The 14,012-nt window shown below is 39.8% G+C and overlaps 1 protein-coding gene across 12 annotated transcripts in view; it reads left to right on the top strand.

Moving 5' to 3' along the window:
* The window catches only part of szt2 (SZT2 subunit of KICSTOR complex), a 238,193-nt gene that overhangs the window by 125,879 nt on the left and 98,302 nt on the right, over positions 1-14,012 (top strand). For 8 of the 12 annotated variants that reach the window (XM_048538804.2, XM_048538805.2, XM_048538808.2 and 5 more), the window contains 4 exons: positions 3,542-3,660; positions 4,813-4,977; positions 7,045-7,126; positions 13,647-13,697. In XM_048538804.2, the coding sequence (XP_048394761.2) occupies positions 3,542-3,660; positions 4,813-4,977; positions 7,045-7,126; positions 13,647-13,697 (417 nt within the window). The remainder of the gene's footprint in view (positions 1-3,541; positions 3,661-4,812; positions 4,978-7,044; positions 7,127-13,646; positions 13,698-14,012) is intronic. The other 4 variants (XM_048538813.2, XM_048538814.2, XM_059648025.1 and 1 more) reach the window with 1 other exon arrangement.

Below are 14,012 nucleotides of genomic sequence, written 5' to 3'. Positions count from 1 at the left end.
CCATGCAGAACCTTGTAAAGCACCTTACTGAAGTCCATATAGACCATGCCCACTGCTCTGCCTTCATTAATCCTCTTCGTCACTTCCTCAAAAAATTCAATCAAATTAGTGAGACACAATTTCCCATGCACAAAGCCATGTTGAACATCCCTAATCAGATCTTGCCTTTCCAAGAACATGTACATCCTGTTCCTTAGGATTCCCTCCAACAACTTCCCCACCACTGATGTCAGGCCCTCTGCTCCATAGCTCCCTGGCTTTTCCTGACCATCTTTCTGAAAAAAGGCACCATGTTTGCTCATCTCCAGACTTCTGGCATTTCACCTGTGGCTATTGATGATGAAAATATCTCAGCAGAGGTCCAGCAATCACTTTCCTAGCTTCCCACAAAGTTCTAGGGTACACCTGATCAGGTCCTCAGTATTTATCCACCTTTTATGCGTTTTAAGACAACAAGGACCACCTCCTCGGTAATATGGACATTTTTCAAGATGGCATTATTTATTCCCCAAGTTTTCTACCCTCCATATCCTTCTCAGTAAAAACTGATGCAAAAATATTTGTTTAGTGTCTCTCTCATCTCCTGTGGTTCTACACATAGGTGGCCTTACTGATCTTTAAGGGGCCCTGTTCTCTCCCTAGTTACTCTTTTGTCCTTAATATATTTGTAGAATCCCTTTGATTCTCATTATCTCTGTTTGCCAAAGCTATTTCATGTCTCCTTTTTTTGCCCTCCAGATTTCCCTCTTAAGTATACTTCTACTGCCTTCATACTCTTCTAGGGGATCATGTGATCCCTGTTGTCCATACCTGACATATGCTTCCTTTTATTGAATAATGTTTTAAGGGTTCTACAGCCAATGAAGTGCTTTCTGTAGTGAGGAATGGAATCTCTGCTCCAGGAAGTGGTGAATTTGGAGGTCATAAGGCCTGTCTCCATGCCGTATGCTGTTTGGCCCAAACTCATCCATGCTGACCAAAATGTCCATCCACTCTAAACCCATCTCTGCAGTTGGCCCATACCTTTCTAAACCTTTCCTAACCATATATTCACATAACATAACATAATCAAAGACCCCTCCCACCCTATTATACTCACTTCCACCCTCTTTATCAGGCAGAAGTTATAAAAGTTTGTATACGTGTACAAATAGATTTTTGAACAGTTTCTTCCCTGCTGTTATTGGCCTTCTGAATGGGCACCTCAAATTTTAAATTTAATGTTGATCTTGCTATCTGCGCACGTTTCCTGTAGCTGTGACATTGTATTCTTCACTCTGTTATATTACCCTATGAACTTTGTTTGGTATGATCTGCCTGTACTGCATGTAAAACAAAACTTACACTGTACCTAGGTAATAAATCAAATCAAGTAGCTCATTAGATCACAGACCGGACCATTTTACTTTTAGGAGCAAGTTGTTAAGTGATTTTTCTGTCTGAGAGGTTGTGGGTGCCTGAAGTGAGTTTCTTACTTTTTTCACACAAAGAATTAGTGAAAATGTTGTTTATAACTTTACAACTATATGAATGCAATACAGAAAATCACAAAGTGCATAAACAAATTGTTATACAGTGCAATGTATAAAAAGTGAAGTAGCGAGATATCCTTATATCTTCAATGAATGCATATGCCAAGTTCTAGAATAGTAAGATTCTACAGTTCTAAACTTGAACATACATTGTTTCGAAGTTAACTCTCTTAACAAAAATCAGTTTAATCAAATCTAGGAGATAGTAGGAACTGCAGATGCTGGAGAATCTGAGATAACAAGATGTAGGGCTGGATGAACACAGCAGGCCACGCAGCATCAGAGGAGCAGGAATGCTGATGTTTCAGGCCACGGGGGCGGGATGAGGTGAGTGGGTTTGAGGTGGGAGGAAGGGATAGGTGGGAGGATGGACAGGTTAGGGAGGCAGGGACGAGCTGGGCTGGTTTTGGGATGCAGTTGGGGGAGGGGAGATTTTGAAGCTTGTGAAGTCTACATTGATACCATTGGGCTGCAGGGTTCCCAAGAAGAATATGAGTTGCTGTTCCTGCCACCTTTCGTTGTGGCACTGGAGGCCCAGGATGGGCATGTCGTCTGAGGATTGGGAGTGGGAGTTGAAATGATTCGCGACTGGGAGGTGCAGTTGTTTAGTGCAAACCGAGCGTAGGTGTTCTGCAAAGTGGTCCTCAAGCGTCCGTTTGGTTTCCACAATGTAGAGGAGAGAGTGGTCCCTCCAGAAAATAGACAAGGGTGGGGAGGGAAAAATGTCTTTGGTGGTGGGCTTGGATTGCAGGTGGCGGAAACGTTGGAGGATGATGCGTAGGATCCAGAGGTTCGTGGGATGGTATGTGAGGATGAGGGGGATTCTGTTTTGGTTGTTATTGCAGGGTGGGAGTGTGAGGGATGGGTTGTGGGAAATGTGGGAGATGCGGTTGAGGCTGTTCTTGACCACTGAGTGGGGGGGGATCGTTGTGGTCCTTGAAAAGTGAGGATATCTGAGATGCCTTGTCCTGGGAGCAGATGCGGCAGAGGTGAAGGAATTGGGATTAAGGGATGGCATTTTTGCAGGAAGGTGGGTGAGAGGAGGCTTATTCTAGGTAGCTGTGGGCTAGGGAGTCGGTGGGCTTGAAATAGATATCGGTTTCTAGGTGGTTGCCTGAGATGGAGACAGAGAGGTCCAGGAAGGAGAGCGAGGTATTATAGATGGTCCAGATGAACTTCAGATTGGGGTGAAGGTGTTGGTGAAGTGGATGAACTGTTCGAGCTCTTTGTGGGAGTATGAGGCGGCGTTGATACAGTCATTAATGTAATGGAGGAAGAGGTGGGGTTTAGAGCTAGTGTAGGTACGCAAGAGGGATTGTTCCACAAATTAAAATGCTTTTTTAATAAGACACTACAAAATAAAACAAAGCACAGCTGTGATGAAGATTTTCTTTTCTCCAGTAACTCCCTCCTTGTCTTACTCCATTGCCCGTCATGGATTGGAAGGATGTTAACTTGACTTTGTGCAATCTTCAAAGTTGAATTGCTCACAGTCAGGCTCTGTGAAATGGAAGTGAAGTACACACGGGCTTCTGGCATTTATCCTTCAGTTTTAAAACACAATAATGTGTTACTTTCATCCTATAGCGCATTTCTTTGTCAAGTGAGGTTAAGCAGATTCATATATAATTTGAAGTAACATTAGTTACAGTTAAGTAGAATAATATATTAGGTAAATTGATGAATAAACTTTATATTATTATAACTAAATTAATCATGAAATGTTAAATTACTTACTGGTGCTACATGATCTTTAGTAAAGTGGTGGAAGGTGTCAAGCAATGCTATCAAGCAGCACTTGTAAAGGTATTCAGGTTGGGTTCTGCTAGGGTCACTCAGGCCTGGAGGCATCTGTTTATAATGCACATCCAATGCAAACACATGTTAATGTAGGTGTAAGTGCACATCTAAGTGTTTGGTGTATTTGTGCACATATTGGTCAGCTTTGCACGGCACGGTAATATTGCATAATTCGTAGATTGTTTAAATAATATTATTGCTGTTCTCAGGACCTGAAATCACAGATGAGTTGGTGAAGGTCCTGCGAAGACGATTGGATGAAGCAACACTTGATATCATCACAGTCATGTTGGTCCGGAACTGCAAACTGACTCCTGCTGATGTAGAGGTACATTGAGCATCAAAGTGAGGAGGTGGCTCGCTGTACTAATGTGTTCAGTCTTTCTGCTGTCTAATTAATTGAATGTATGAACCAGATATTACTCCCTTTCATCTGTTTTTACAAAAATGATATGAAAACAGATGTCTGTTCCTTTTATTAAAACTACATTTGTGCTGGGTTCAATGTCCATTGCTGAGATAGGAGGAGAGACTCATTTACTTTGAGAGCTTTGTGAACTGTCACACATTCACCAGCTCCACCTCTGGCTGGTCTGTGGTGAAAGAACGTAATGCCAAGACTTTTGAGTATTACTGTAATATAAAAGTCTCGATAGTCAAAAAAGAAGTTAATGGTAATTAAGGAGCATTGCTAAACCATAGAGACAGAAAGCTGGAGAAACTCAGATGAAGGCAACAGAGTTAACATACTGAGTCTGGCATAATTCAGCAGATGGAAGAGTCAATCTCTCTCTCCCTCTCCCTCTGCCTCCCCCCCCCCCCCCCCCCGACCCCCCACCTCCACAGATGTTGCCAGATCTGCTGAGTTTCTCCGTCATTCACTCTTTCATTCAGATTTCTAGCATGCATGGTATTTTGTTTTCATTAAAGCATAGTCGTGGGTTAATTTTAGTTGAGTTGTAATGTTACAGAAGAAGTCCACAAGATGGCAGTAGTGGATCATTATAATAACGGAGCCTGTGATTTTGTATTTGAGTTCAAAAAATATGATTTTAAACTTTAATATGGTTGCAGTGATTTTAAGAAAATCTCGTCCTGCTTGGTTTTAGAACTTTTAGATAGTGTTTGAGAATTTCATGTATACCTGTAATAGTAAAGCCTCTCCTGAAACTTTCTTCAACACTTTTGACATCAAACTACATGTACTCAGCACGCAAACCACTTGAGTTCCAAACTTCTCTTTCTCCTGACAGTTGTTCGCGGTGAAATCAATAATGTGTGCATTATTTTCAGTACTGATAAAAGTTAATCTGACTGGTCAGCACGGAAATATATGAAGCGCCATTATTTTTATGACCACAATTCATTGGAACTCATTCCTAAGTCAAGTTTTCCATACTCAAACTAATTCAGGTTCGATGTTCTGTTAACTTTTAATCAATTGCTTTTTGAAAACTTATTTTTTTTATCTTCTTTGCAGTTTATACAGCCACCTGGTGCACCATCAACTGAAGTTGTGCAGTTCACAATCTCAAACTGCTGTTTACCTTGGCTACATGCTGTAGCATATTACCTGCGTCAGAACCTGCTGATATTCCTTCATACTCCAAAGTACACAGACAGTAATGTAGAACATCACTTCCGGGTAACTAGCAGTATATGTCACATTTTACTGCAGACGTAATATTCTTTCTGCTAACTAAGGCAGAGTGAGATAATGTATTTTGTGTCTGTGTGTCTTGATTTCTTTAAACCTAGCCACAACTATCTCTGACTGCCTGCAACCTTGTGCTTGTGGATTCTGTAGCTTTTGTTTCGTGTGCCTGACATTTGTGATTTCAGTCTGGTTTTTAAAGAGCTGATTCTGGTGGAAGTAGTTTGCATGACAGGTTTTTCAGCCCAGTTTTAAGTATGATTATGATTAGCTTCTTAACCAAGACCACAATCCAACACTGAACTGAAGTGGAACAATGGTTTGAATGTTAATGCACTGCTAATTATTACAACTCACTGTACGCCCTAAATAATTAAGTGGGAGGGTAAAGGCTGATTTTAATTTTAAAAATTTCGAGCATTTTCAAAATCCAGGTTGCCCTGTCTATCGGGTGATGAACTTGTGTTGTTACTGGTGCAGTATCACATGGAAGAACCATCAGATGTGATCTCTAGCCCTGCAGGCCAATGCTTAAAAACAGCGCAGTTTGCCTACTCACCAGTACTCTGGCTGTACACCTATTCTCAGCTTTGCTGGAGACGTAATTGACTGGCATGTTGTAATTATCTTCTCTTTAACATCTTATGAAAGAGGCCAACTGCAATTTTCCATTCAACTTCCGGGTTCCTGCAGGTGAGATCCATGAGTTTATCTGCCTGGATGCACTTTCATTTTGAAGCACTGCCTTCTTTACTTAGCTCCTTGAAACTCCTTTCAAACAGGTTTGACCTGCCAGCTTCAAGGGCCTACCCACTGCCCTTAATCGGACAGCAAGCCTGCCCTCAAACTATTAATTGACTGTCCTAGAGAAAAGCACAATAAGTAAATGTTTCTCAGACAGTGCAGGCTTCTCATTCACAGTTGAGCGCAGAGTTCAGAAGCCCACAGGGGAATAAGTTTGTAGACATGCTTGCCGAGCTGGTGGGTTTGGTTGCAAACATTTCATCACTCTGCGAGGTAACATCATCAGTGCACCCCCGGTGAAGCGTTGTGTGTTCCGTCCCGTTTGTTATTTGTAAGCCTCAGTTGGGTGAGGTGTTTGGTACCACTTCTGGTTCTGTTTCTCAGTCGTTTGTACACAGGGTCTAATTGAATGTGCTTGTTGATGGAGTTCCCATTAGAATACCAGACCTCCAGGAATTCCCTGGCATGTCTCTGGTTAGCTTGGGTGATTATAGATGTGTTGTTCCAGTCGAATTCATGTCCCTCTTTGACTGTGTGTAACGAGACAAGTGAAAATTTGTCATGCCTCTTAGTGGCTAGTTGGTGTTCATGTATCTGTATTGTCAGTTTTCTTCCGGTTTGGCCCATGTAGTGTTTCTAACAGTCCTTGTGTGGTATTTTGTATATTACTCTGGTTTTGGGTATGGGATCCTCTGTTTGCCAGCAGCTGTCGTAGGGTAGTTGTTGGTTTGTGGGCTACCCGGAGTAGTCATGTGGCCATCTCTGAAACGTCCTCGATGTGCGGTGAGGTGATTGGTGGAAAAAAAGCCGAAATATTTGCAGATATTGTAAACCAAGTACAAAAACAGAAGTTGCTAGAAAAGCTCAGCAGGTCTTGCAGCACCTATGATGAAAAAGAAAATCGGTTCCTTGGAGCTGAGGAAGGATCACCAGACCTGAAACGTTAACTCTGACTTTTTTTTCTTCATAGATGCTGCATGCTTTTCAGCTAATCTAGTATATGTGAAATTAATTTGAATTTATTAATTGTACACTGTGAAACTACTGAAGATTACGCAAAGTTTAGAGCTCCAAATGCTAGTGAAGTGTTCTGATTTTCTGATTGTACACTTGTGTACATTGTTGACGAGCCACCACATCAGCCATGGTACGAGGCCAGGAGCAAAATATTGTCTTTTATCCAGTCTGCACTATACATGTGCAAGTGTCTGAAAATTGTGCAGAAGATGGAATTCGTGAATGTTTGTTTTATGTGAATTACTTTGATTTTAGTGGTGAATATATTGCCTTTGTTGTGAAATTTATTTTCTACAGCACTACGCTCATGGAAAAAGTGTATCTGATGCAGACATCTATCTCTACAATAAACCTGGTGGTCAAGGAACTGGCGGGAAAGGTAACATGAATCTTCCTTTACGACAGCTGATTCACGTGTATTAGTTTTTTTGAATAATATGATATTCTGCCTCTATTTTGTTTTGTAAATAGAAGACTAGCAACTACATTAAATGTTTATCATTCATTAATCTCAACTTGCAGATGGGATTTTCTGTCTTCGGTACAGGGTAACGCTGTTGTCACTAATGCACACTCAGGGTCATTGTCCTTTACACTTGCACATCTGGTTTAATTCTGGACCATATTCACGGTGATGAGAATATATCAAGCTTCTTCACTCCTTTTGTATCTGTTATATTTTTCAAGTTTTTGTAAATTAAAGGCTGTTTTCATGTAATATTGCAACTGGTTCAGGTCAGGATGAGAAACCTGTGTTGAATGCCATGACAAATTCTCTGCACTAGACGTGTTTTCACTGTCTTCACGTGTTTTCACGTAATCTCAAGATCTTGTTCTGATATCAGTGGAAAAGGTTAATTTGACTATTTCGTTGATTTGAAGATTACCGTAATATGACTTTGTGCTGTATTGCTTCTTTGGCTAACATTTTAAAAACCTGCATTCTTATGGAAGTATGCTTCCAGGCCATTCATGAGCGATTTGCTTTCTAACTTGCTTTCTGAAAATGTATGACTCAAGTAATCAATAGTACCAGTGGGTATTTTTGGGAGAAGGGATTGATGTCTTTGTTTTTATTTGTTCCTGGGAGGTGGATGTCTCTGGCTGGACCAGCATTTATTGCCCATCCCTGTTGATCCCATATAGGAGTCAGCCACATTGATGTATATCTGGAGTCACATGTAGGCCAGACAATGTAAGGATGGCATATTTCATTCCCTAAAGGAAGACCATTAGTAAACCAGATAGGTTTTTACAACAATCAATTGCTATTAATTTTTGTTTTTATTTTTGGATTTTTGTTGAATTCTAATTTCACCATCTGGTGGGATTTGAGCCCATGTCCCTGGAAAATCCGTCTCGGCTTGTGGATTCCTGTTCTAATGACAATGACATTACCACTACATCACTGGCTCTTCTTGGTTATTAAGCCTTAATAAGAAAGCTGGTAAAGAAAAGGGCATATTGGATCTAGATTTTACTAACTGTCATGACGGTGATCATCACTTCAAGATCTTCAGTCAGCAATATTAAATATAGGCAGCACTGGTGACATTAAGATTCAGTAAGGACTCTATAGACTGTCAACAAAGGAAGCTATGTTAGTTCAAACCAGTGCAGGATCCTCTGTGATCTTCAGGTTCAAACAATATCTGGCAAGTATCACGTAATGAAATGTGACAGCATGTCTAGAAAATAACAAGTAGTTGGACACCTCGGGCATAGGTGCATTCTGTTTGGTACTAGTTAAATTCAGTTGCATCAAAAAAAGTCTTTACTGGCAAGTACATACAAAGGTGCCAAGCTTATAAAATAAATGGATCAAAAATGCATACAACGCAATTGCCAACAGTGAGAATCTTTTCAAGGCCCTGCCTTGCAGGTAAATCGGGATCCTATTTCAAGTTCCTAAGTTTGCTACTGAATGGTTGTAAAAGGAATTTTCTGTTCTTGGTATGATTTCTAGATTTCCATCCAAAAGAATATCTTATCAAAAAGATCTAGCAAGCAAAAGCATTGGCACTTGTAGGCAAAGAGAGAAGTCCTAGGTGGAGAAATCTGTTGATGCCACGCCTATTTGATGTCTTTGGCATTTCCGAGAATAAGTCTCCTTTAAATTCAAAGGTTGCATTTTCTTTTGGTGCAAACTGATGTTTACCCTGTAGTGTTTCACAGAAATAAAACAGAAATATGTTGAAGGCTGTTGTGTTGTTTTGCATTGCATTGGTTTTGAGGAATGAAAGTGAAGTGCTAAATTTTATAGCATAGGATACCACTGAAGTTGAGAAGAGTAAAACGATCAGATAAATTGGCTAATAGTAATTAGGAACTATTGAAGTTGATTGAAAACCAAAACTGATTGGCAGAAAATAAGAATAACTGGAATGCTATTAAAGTAGAGGACTTCTAAAATTTTACAATTTGCAGGTGTAATCCCTTAGGCTATGCCTCTGCATGGAAGGAATTTAGGATGTATTCCAAAGTGAGGACGGATATCTGAATGGGGTAGGACTCAATGTAAACAGTGATGTTGTGATGTTTAATGGGACAGGGTCCTTTGGTGCCTTTTCCTTGCATGTAGGAGGTTCTATTACATTTGAAGTAAGAACAACAGAGTGAACATCCTGACATTTTCAGTGTTGTATTATGTGACCTTATTTATTACAAACAACATTACTGTGGGATAATAATTCAGCTAGTTGACTTGAGGACTCCTGAAGGGAAGCAGTATGATGGAGCTGCATCACAGATTTGGCGACTCCTGCGCTATCACAGGACTCGAAATGTTAACTCTGCTTTTTCCCCACAGATGCTGCCAGACCTGACAAGTTTCTCCAGCAATTTTTGTTTGTAAATTTCTTATTTCCTACACTAACCATGATTTGAAGTTTCAGATCAAATTAAAGGTTTTTGTTGGCTCTCACCCAGTAAAATGGTAAATTGGCTGAAGCAAATTTCACAGAAGATCAACTCACAGTCTTGATTGGATTTGATCCCACAATCAAAAATCCTCTGTCACATTGGGAAGTTGCATGTTGCCCCTAATGGATAATGGCTGTTACACTATAATGGGAGGGATTGATGATGCAGATAGAAAATTAAACTTCAGATGACCTTATTGGAGGTTTATAAAATCATAACGGGCGTGGATAGGGTGAATAGCCAAGGTCTTTTTTCCTGGGCTAGGGGAGTCCAAAGCTAGAGAATGTAAGTTTAAGATGAGAGAGAGAGAGAGATTTAAAAAGGACCTGAAGGATAACCTTTTCATGCAGAGGTGGTATGTGTATGGATTGAGCTGCCAGAATAAGTGGTGGAGGCAGGTACGATAACAACGTTTAAACCTGGATGGGTACACGAATAGAAAGAATTTGGAGGGATATGGGTCAAACGTTGGCAAATGGGACTAGGTCAGATTGGGATGGCTGGTCGGCGTGGACAAATTGGACCGAAGGGTCTGATTCCATGCTGTATGACTCTAACACTCTATGCACAGAAGGGACAGAGGGTGAGACACCCTGCGTGCTGTGGGATGATTAGTGGCAGTGCAGCAAGTTTTCGTTAAGAGAATAGGTGAAATGGGTGATGCTTTGGAGCAGGCAAAACAAAACAGTAATGCCATGCAACACAAGAGCGAACAAAAATTAGTGCGGCCAAAATACATGAGAGTTGTGGAGATGTATATCAGAGAAAGTAAAACAAAGCTATCATAGCCAGAACAGGTGCTGGAAGGATGAGATTCATTGGGACAAAAGGAAATAAAAGAGATACTGCCAGCCTTGTGGAGTTTGTAATTATTCGAGGTAGGTGAGATTTTACAAGAATGAACACTTCATGGGCATCAAAGGGGAAGAAAGACAGGTGTAATTACATTGGATTGAAAATGAAGGGTAACATAGAGAGCCATTACAGTGATAAAAGGAATTAAAGGTGCTGTGGAAGAGAACAAAGAGGAAATATTACACCACAGGGAAATAAGAGCGAAATGACACCGTTGGTCGGAACTTTGGATGAAAAACAGTGCTGATTTAGGGCATGGATAGGAGGTTACCACAGAACTGCTTGCATGATAAAAAAAAGGACAGGAGAAAAACTAACCATTTTCTGTTGTATTCTAATCTCTCCTTTGAGAAATAAATGATAGCAGTAATAATTTAAATTTAACTTAATGAAGTCTACAACAAGATTAAATGACCGCTTGGGTGAATCTTGCATGTCAATGTTTATTAAATTCAAAGTAAAAGAAAATGAGAGCTAAATTTTGATGATCAGTCTTCACAGTAGAATTATATGATGGTTACTGCACATTGCTCACCATGGTAACAATAAGATAACAATGTTATGAATTTTCCAGTTGGTAGAAAAGAACCTTGTTACTGCATTTTAACAATTGTGCTGATTTGCTTTTGAATTTTGAAATAAATTTGTGCAGTATTTGACCAGCTGAATGGAAAAGATGGCACAAGTATTTCCTTTGCCAATGTTGTTAGACCAGTAAATGAGCACCCTGTTTTTGCCCATATCTTTCTCTGAAGTACTGCTGATAGCTTGCAGTGTTTCACAAAATTTTGTTACACTGGACCCCTGCCAATCCTGATAAGTCTAGATTCGGATATTTCAGGGTGAGTCCCCAGTCTCTCGTGGCTGTTTTCAGGAACAGGAGTAGCCCATTCAGTCTTTGTGACTGTTCTACTGTCAAGTCTGTAAAGTACTCCATTGACTTGACTTTACTTCATGTTCCTTGATATCCTTTAATTCTCCCCAACTCTTCCAAAACAACCTGTACACCGCCTCAACATTTTCATGTGAAAAATTGCAGAATTCTTGCGTTTTGGAAAGCAAGCTCCAGATGCACACTTATATGAAATAGAAAGCTTCCGAATTCACAGGTAACAGCTCTAACTTTAAAATTATCCTCTTCTGCTCTGGATTTCCCCACCAAAATAAATTATCTGCATCTACCCTATGAAATTTCTTTATGATTTTAGTCTCAATTAGACAGCACTTGCTTCTTGTAAACCCAAGATAACACAAAATGAGCTTGTGCAATTTATCCTCATAATCTAACCTTTTAATTGTTTCTTGATTTATTCTGGTGATTCTGTACTTTACTCCTTCCAATGCTAGTATATCATTCCTGGGATTCATTACCTAAGGAACATTGCATTCCAGATTACATCTGGTGAAAACTGAAGCTTAGTTTCCTTTGAATTTCTGTTCCTTACAGATAAAAGCCAGCATTCTATTAGCCAATTTGATTAACATTGCATTTGTGCACTAACCATTTTTTATTGATTTCTGTATATAACAGCTAAATCTCTTTATTCATCTACATATTCTCTGCAGAAAACCAAATTATCAGTAAGAATTAAGCTTAAAAATCAACACCTATCCATGGTGCAAATTAAAATTGCAAAGAAAAAAAAATTTGAAAACAATGTACAGTCACTTTTATGTTATTTCTAATGTATAAGTCTACATTCCAAATTGATAAAATAGTCTGATTTGTGACCCAGAATAAGTGTCCTCAGAGCCCCCCAGATTGAATTCATTTTGCTCTTGATTTTATTTCTGTTGGTAGCTTCCTGCTTCCATCTACGCAACTTATTGTGTCTCCTAAAATGATATAAATAGACTGATACCAAGATGTAGCTTGTTCTTAAGCTTGCAACTGTGCTGTGAGGGACAGACAGAAAGTACAAATTCACTTAGGGACAGCACATCCCCATTCAAATATCATAATGAGATATCTGTGCTTCTTCCCTAGAAGACATGGTTTAAGTCAGAACCCTGGCAGTGTATGAGCTGCTATTTAACCTGCACCACTTTCTCTTTGTTGGGTATATTTTTTCTTGTGATTCATTCCTTTTGCACTTTTCCTTGTCAAATTTTTTCGAAGAGAGTTTTTTAAATACATCACAGCATTATAATTGAAGCTGTACCACTATTTCAGTGAAGATTTTATTGTCTAGAATGTAGAATGGATGTTCCTAATGGTTCTTTGTTGTCCAACAGGTGCTAACGGTGCCCCCTTTTATTTTGATGCTTCCTTACTTTTAGGAGAACCAGAATTTGCCAGTTGGGCAAAACACCCCTTGAACCATTTTGCTCAACACAGTGCGGAGGTGAAGGAACACAGCAGGTCAGGTAGCATCAGCTTCTGATGCTGCCTGATCTGCTGTGTTCCTTCAGCTCCACACTGTGTTGACTCTGACTCCCACAGCTGCAGTTCTTGCTATCTCGGAGTGACCTTGAACTGTTTTACCATGTTTTTCTTTTGAAAATGCTGAATATTTCTGTTACCTCCATTTTTGGCATGAGCAAAATATGATTTCAACTGTGCATTTGTTCAAAATGTTCAGAACTGTGGGGGAAATTAAAAAAAAACTTGCTCTTCCATTTAGACTCCACTCAGCCAGATGTAATTCCCTGATGTTTTTCTAGTTTGTGCCACTTTCTCTTACACATCCTTATCCACGCTCACATGATTATTGCAGCAGTGATGAACATGTCCTTACTATGTGCGATAACAAAGTGTGGAGCTTGATGAACAAAGCAGGCCAAGCAGCACCTTAGAAGCACAAAAGCTGACGTTTCGGGCCTAGACCCTTCATCAGAAAAGCAGACCCTTTTCTGATGAAGGGTCTAGGCCCGAAATGTCAGCTTTTGTGCTCCTAAGATGCTGCTTGGCCTGCTTTGTTCATCAAGCTCCACACTTTTTGTTATCTCGGATTCTCCAGCATCTGCAGTTCCCATTATCTCCTTACTATGTGCCTTTTGTGTGTTTTTGTTTTCATTCTAGAGCTTGTTCAGCCTGTTTAGGGCCTTGCCTCTAATAATTATTGGTGTTGAAGGTATTTTAGGTGAACAAGCTATCTATGAATGTTTTTTCATTGATGTAGGTACCATGGTGGAACTTGTGCAGCATCTATTTCCACCCTCCCAGTTCCAAGGTATTACTTAATTTGTAGATTCAGCAGTATGCTATTAAAATCCTTCCCCACAGCTTATTTTTTTCTTTGTTTACTCTTGAAATTTCCAATCTCATTTCATTTCCATTCTTGGTTTAGTCACTTTGGCTGAGTATTTTATTATACTCTTGGTATGAAAGCAAATGCTATATTCTTAGTGTGTAAATGTTTGAGCAGGGTGAGGAAATAGATTGTGTTATAATACTGCATGTTCTGCTGTTGTTCCCTGCTGCATGTTTTACATTAGAATCCTGATATTCTTCAGATTGCTTGATACTGTACATCCCGATAATTATA

This window comes from Stegostoma tigrinum, chromosome 8 (assembly GCF_030684315.1).
Source record: "Stegostoma tigrinum isolate sSteTig4 chromosome 8, sSteTig4.hap1, whole genome shotgun sequence".
Classification (NCBI taxonomy): domain Eukaryota; kingdom Metazoa; phylum Chordata; class Chondrichthyes; order Orectolobiformes; family Stegostomatidae; genus Stegostoma; species Stegostoma tigrinum.
This window is presented reverse-complemented; position numbering and strand designations above follow the sequence as displayed.